Source organism: Perkinsus marinus, assembly GCF_000006405.1.
Source record: "Perkinsus marinus ATCC 50983 genomic scaffold scf_1104296961726, whole genome shotgun sequence".
Classification (NCBI taxonomy): domain Eukaryota; phylum Perkinsozoa; order Perkinsida; family Perkinsidae; genus Perkinsus; species Perkinsus marinus.
The window spans coordinates 12,105-18,487 of record NW_003205702.1 but is presented as its reverse complement, the minus strand read 5'-3'; the positions used below and the strand labels follow the sequence as shown (position 1 = coordinate 18,487).

Sequence of the window (6,383 nt, the reverse complement as noted above, 5' to 3'; positions counted from 1 at the left end):
ACTACCCCTTCCCACCCACCGAGAGTCCTGCTCATCCTCAGTACTTGCTAGATCCAATAAAAGGGGACATTGCAGTACCTACAAGCACCTCCCCCTAGACCCTCAGAACCCGTCCAAAATGCCCACCTGCGCCTGAAGCCTAGCTGTTGCTGAGTCTACCGCTACTGTCGTACATGAACTCCTTGGGGTTACACTTGACGAGGATTGACTGGGACTCTGGAGAGCGCCGATGCTAACTCCACCATACACTACTTCTACCTCTCTGGACGAGCTCTCTGTATGCCCTACTATCTCAGCCACGACATCGCCATTCCCTATCAGAGAACACCCAACGTTTTTACCCGGGTTAAATCGTTCACAAACACAGAATCTCACCTTGTTCCGGGTAGATATAAGCCTGGAACTCTTCACCCTGCTGCTGCTGCTGCTGTTTCTCATCGTTCGGCACCACCCCTCCCCGATCGAGTCGATGCAACTAAAATCATTGTGGAAAACTACGCACATAGTCAACTACATGTGTTGGTGACAATATAAGAATGCTGAGGAAATTTTCGAAAGGTTTGAGTTCGTTTCTGTACACTTCTACCCGAATTCTTCGGGGAAACTTTCGAGCTCAGCTGAGGAAAGCGAACATATATTCCTACTCCAACACTGTGAAGGAAACTCCTGAGCTCAGCTGAGAAAAGCGAACATATATTCCCACTCCAACACTGTATAGGAAACCCCTGAGCTCAGCTGAGGGAAGCGAACATATATTCCTACTCCAACACTGTATAGGAAACTCCTGAGCTCAGCTGAGGAAAACGAACGTATATTCCTACTCCAACACTGTATAGGAAACTCCTGAGCTCAGGTGAGGAAAGCGAACATATATTCCTACTCCAACAACACTGACTAGAACCTTCTCCCAGTATACCCAACTCACTGGTAGATCCGGATGGGGTAGTAAGGACGCCCTACTAGTAGAACCCATAGCCCTACTGCACCTAGTCATACGCGGCGGCACTTGCACTCCTTCACCACAATGGGGAACTGCCAGACCATCGGTAACGCTATCGTTAGCACAACAGATGCCCACCTTCCCCCTCTGTTCTTGTAGCGAGTAGTGGATTCCCCTCGACTGTCCCAGGAGGGGGCAGGCAGCAGCCCTCATCGCCTTCCTCTGAATCTCGCGCGATACTCCAGTCGTTTTCGCTCGTCCCTATACCGAAAATGCACATCATGAAACACTTCGCTCCGCTGTGCTCGAGACACAATGTCTAGTGACTTCACCAACTGATGGAGTTTCACGGTCGTGATATGAAAAACACTAGTGAGAAATATATTCCACGACTACTGCATATCACCGCGAATATCGCTTCACAGAGTATTACGCCACTCCACGTGGAACGGGTGAAACTCCAATGAAGACAACAAGAACATTCTATTAAACGAAACCATACATTCGATTTGACTGATTTTTTCACCAAAAATTCGTAGAAAAATTTGATTACATACCATTTGGAAGAGTGTAGTTCATGTACCCTACAGAGATATTAAAATACTCTCATACCCGCCCTTTATCGTGTATTGGCCGCGAACGGAAAAATGCCCTCGCCGGGGATCGAACCCGCGACCGTCTCAAACACCCCGAGCACTAGTGAACATGAGAATCCAAAGCCCTGCAGTTCCCCCTACCTCTCGATGTAACAGACGTCCCCCCTTGCTGAGCGCTCCCATGAGGGTCTTCACACGTGAGAGCGTCCATGCATGTGGAAGAGCACGATCTAAGTCCGTACCAGTCTTCAAACACAGCAACCTGACACAGCCTCTTCTTACGAACGACGTATTTTCCCACTCATTATAATGCACATCGCGAAACACTTCGCTCCGCTGCACTCGAGACTAGACAATTCCAGCGTCAAATCAAAAACTTAGCTTGGCTCCTTGCTGTGACTACCGACGTCTATGAGAATAGGGAACAGCTTTAACAACATGTTTTTGAACTACATGTTCATTCGAAACTATCGCAGGGGAACCCACTTTGACCCACTGTGGATATTCTTAATGATGATGGGTCATCACAATTCATCAGATGATATCATCGATGATTTGATCATCGATATCATCGATGATTTGACCCTATCATCAGATGATAGGGTCAACACAATATCGTGCAACGCCGCCGATCAGCCAAATTTTCGATGCAATCAATGCTACGCTCCGCTAGGCTTCGCTCCGCTAATCCTAACATCACGTGCACTGTTGAGCCACTACGAATTTACAAGATAAAACTCGAACGTTACAAAATATTTTTCAACTTGTCCCAAAATTGCGGAGCGAGCGGAGCGTATACCGCAACAACATGCACTTTCGCGTTGCGCGTGCGTGCAGAATTATTCTGGCTTAACTACGAAGCGTGGGAGGCTATCAGATAGATCAAACGACTCCTCTATATGCGGAGGTGTTGAGAAAAATCGGAAAACTCGATTATACGAACAGCTCGAAGAGATATGTACGAAAAACTTTAATAACGGAGAAATGTCCTACCCGGGGATCGAACCGGGGACCTAGGTCAAATTCATTGATCGAATCAATAGACGTGGACTAAGTGAGCTATGCCCCTTCGTCACGAAGGCCTATCAGCACAGAATTATGAAAAATACAGAAAAAAATACACAAAAATACACAAAAAAATACACAAAAAATACACAAAAAACAGAAAAATACAGAAAAAAGAGGGAAAAAGAGGAAAAACATAAATCCCCTGACAAAATTTCCCCCTCACTTTTCCAGCCAAAAGGGATTGTCGCACAGTAGCTCTTATAAGGGACAGCTCAAAGCGACTGACTTGGTCAATTTTCGTTAACAATGGCACCTGGAGGAACTTCCATCATGCAAGTCGCAATGCTAACTGATCATTTGGTTGGATAGTGTTCTGTACGAAGATATGCATATGGTCAACTACATGTGTGGGTGAAAATATGAAAATTTTGGGAAAATTCTTATTGATTTCTGGAGAAATTCTTGTATAATTAGTTTTGGAAACTCCTGAGCTCAGCTGAGGAAAGCGAACATATATTTCTACTCCAACACTGTATAGGAAACCCCCGAGCTCAGCTGAGGCAAGCGAACATATATTCCTACTCCAACACTGTATAGGAAACTCCTGAGCTCAGCTGAGGAAAGCGAACATATATTTCTACTCCAACACTGTATAGGAAACCCCCGAGCTCAGCTGAGGCAAGCGAACATATATTCCTACTCCAACACTGTATAGGAAACTCCTGAGCTCAGCTGAGGAAAGCGAACATATATTCCTACTCCAGCACTGTCACTGGGATCTCCACGAACTCACCAAGTTCGTCAGTTTTCCAATGCCCTGCATTACAGCAAGAGGGAGATCAATGCCGCCAACAGGAGCTGCTCTCACAAGAAAGAGGCAAACCTAAAGCCACTACAGTGCGTGCCAATTTGATGTGTGTTATTGAGCATCTCTCATGCATCGCTCCGCTGCGATTCGGAAAATATTTTTCCGTTATTCATGTGTGTTATTTTTTCCGAGATTAAACTATATCGCATATACAATGTAACAATGGCTATGAACATATGTTGTGATGAAAGTACCCGTTTGGGACTGTGATGATAGCGACAACTTGTTCACTATAATTTGTCCTACAAAATAACACACATTTGCATCGATCAAATTCACTTACATGAATTCGATCATCCGTTACAGACCGAGGCCGATCCCATACCCCAACAGAAGGGGGCTTCTGGTGACACCGAGAACTGAGCCGAGCTCTTTTACGCCGGTCGCGATAAGCGAGCATTTCCATCTCCAAATTTCGCACGAGTTGCGGTGACACGTCGGATGATTCCGTCTAAAGAGCAATACTCACATGGTCAGCTACATGTGTTGGTGACAATATGAAAATTCTAAGGAATTTTTTAGAGAATTCTAGCTGGTTTTTCTATACTTCTACCCCAAATACCATGAAAATTTTCATAATTTTCCGAGGAAATCAAAATTCCCAAAAAAAACAAACTCACAATGGTGACTTGAAAACTGAACGCAGCTGGCTTGTCGGTAACCTGGTAGATCTTCTGAGACCCTAAAAGGCTCTGTCGGCCTCCAACTTCAACCCACTGAAAAAACAGCGATTCAATCTTCATATTTATATAATAGTTTATTGGAGTTTCACCCGTGATATGAAAAACATATATCACGTTTTACTTGGCGAAAAACGCATGCGAGCAGTGAATAACGCGTAAAACACGTGATGTGTTTTACGTGATATGGGGTGATTTGTTCGATGCAATTCACATGAGTGTTTTCAATTCACTTCATATCGCCTTTTTTACATGGAGTATTACACAACTTCACGTAAAACGGGTGAAACCCAATTGTAATGAAAACACAGATGTACCAAATGAATATTAATACAGTGTGTTTCAATTTGATCGATGCAAATGTGTGTTATTCTCCAAGATTGAACTATATCGCATAAACAATGTTAACATTGTTATGAACATGTGATGTGATAAAAGTAACCTTTCGAGACTGTGATAGCGACAAGTTGTTCACTATCATTAATCTCGGAATAGAAAACGCACATTTTCCACATTTGCATATCAAATTGGCACGCACTGCTGACCCCAGTGAACGTCTTCCCCTCACACATATCCCCAAAAATTTTCATTTTTTCCCTAAAAACAGTCCCAAAAATTGTTGCCATTATGAATATACCAATAACATGTAGCGCTCGCCCTAAATTATTTCGCTCGCCCGAGACTGAAAATCACGAACAATCATTGGACCCTAACTTTCTCAGTTGTGCTCAGCGTCACCGATGGACAACATGGTGAAGATTCTCGTGCGTTTTTCGGCGGCTTATTGACAATTTTAAAGTGCCCTTTCTTACCCTAGACGAATTTCATAATGGTTTGACGGAAAATCAAGATTTGAAGCAAAGAGGAGAAGTTTCCCACACGAGCGCATACTCCCGAAATCTTCAGTGAAGGTCCAAGCTTGCATGGGGCAAATTCAAGCGAGCGTAACAAGTATCGCTCGTGCGTGCGTGGCGCACGCCATTGTGATAGACCCGAACCAGAAAGTGGTGCAACCGGTCGAGACTGAAGTGACAGCAATCTGGCTGTCCAGGAGCCTCTCGAGCCGGTTCCACCCTGGAATTTTTCTTTTACCTTCACTAGTTGTTTGGGGGGACATTGCCTATGTGCCTGCGTGCTAGGCAATGTGACTGTGGTGTTAAGCCAATGCACGGCGTGTTGTGAGGTTCGGTATTATCACCGCCCTCTGCTGCCTAGTTGGCTAACAATCAGTCTCACCCAACACTCCCAAGTAACTAATACGATGCGGTGAAGCGTGCCTTGATTTCCCCCCAAAAACAGTCCCGAAAATCGTTACCGTTATTAATATAAAAATAATGTCAAATAAACCCATACCACAACTCACAGATCTCATCATATTTTCTCTCAGAGTTGTTTTTCCAACGCCAGACTTCCCCACTGAATAACAACGGTGGTGACACGCATATCACCGGTGTCACCCACCTAGTAGTATATTCAACCGACATCCGCTCGCTCTAAATCGCCACTTATTTTGCTTTTCCAGTTTCTGCAGCACCGAAGCCGCTGCGGCATCACTAGAAGCGTCATCAGCTAGTCTCAAATCCCGAGATATTATCGTACCTACGATGATTAATTTTGTGGCGCACGAAATGTCAATTACGTCGTCAGTTTTCACCACTAATAGCACTCAGGCAGCTCAGTAGAAAGTGTACGCGTATTGACAACGAGGAGTGAAAAAATGGGCACACAGGCGTTGGTAGATGGACAGAGCCTTCTTTGATGGAATTTTCAAACAGGAAGCAGAGGGTGAAGAATCAATACGACCAGAGACGAACCACAGGAAAAAAAGAAAAAATAGAAAAAAAACGAAAAAAAACGAAAAAAGAAGAAAAAATGAAAAAAAAGAAGAAAAGAAGGAAAAAAAGAGAAAAAAAAACTAAAATTGGCACGCACCATAAAATCCGATTGAGAGAATCAACGATTAATCCTCAACTTACTTAGGGAACTCAAATCATCATATGTGCTCTGATGCGACGGCGCTCGCCCCACTTGTTCTCCTGGCGGGTCCGCCTCCAACACCGGCGATGTATTCTCTACCACACCCGGGTGAACGTCCCCCGGATGGAAACTAGGCGATGCCTTCTCCGATGATACAATGTGCACCTCTGATGACCTATAGCAGAGAATTATGTCGCGCGCCACGAGATTATTCACCACTCACTTTTCCTCTTCCTCGTTTTCAGCATCTACCCCAATCGCAGGAACATCCTCCTCTCGAGTGATCCCGAAGAAATATGAAAACATCTCAACTA

The 6,383-nt window shown here is 44.5% G+C and overlaps 1 protein-coding gene across 1 annotated transcript in view; it reads right to left on the bottom strand.

Annotated features, from left to right (window-relative positions):
- Positions 1-6,375, bottom strand: part of Pmar_PMAR023062 (hypothetical protein) — a gene marked incomplete at both ends in the record, with an annotated part of 6,861 nt that extends 486 nt beyond the window's left edge. The window contains 12 exons of the mRNA XM_002772215.1: positions 20-78; positions 259-314; positions 376-475; positions 1,079-1,201; positions 1,678-1,782; positions 3,338-3,427; positions 3,696-3,863; positions 4,033-4,128; positions 5,456-5,508; positions 5,554-5,691; positions 6,069-6,244; positions 6,293-6,375. Coding sequence (XP_002772261.1) covers positions 20-78; positions 259-314; positions 376-475; positions 1,079-1,201; positions 1,678-1,782; positions 3,338-3,427; positions 3,696-3,863; positions 4,033-4,128; positions 5,456-5,508; positions 5,554-5,691; positions 6,069-6,244; positions 6,293-6,375 — 1,247 coding nt within the window. The remainder of the gene's footprint in view (positions 1-19; positions 79-258; positions 315-375; positions 476-1,078; positions 1,202-1,677; positions 1,783-3,337; positions 3,428-3,695; positions 3,864-4,032; positions 4,129-5,455; positions 5,509-5,553; positions 5,692-6,068; positions 6,245-6,292) is intronic.
- Between the last annotated feature and the right edge of the window lie 8 nt (positions 6,376-6,383).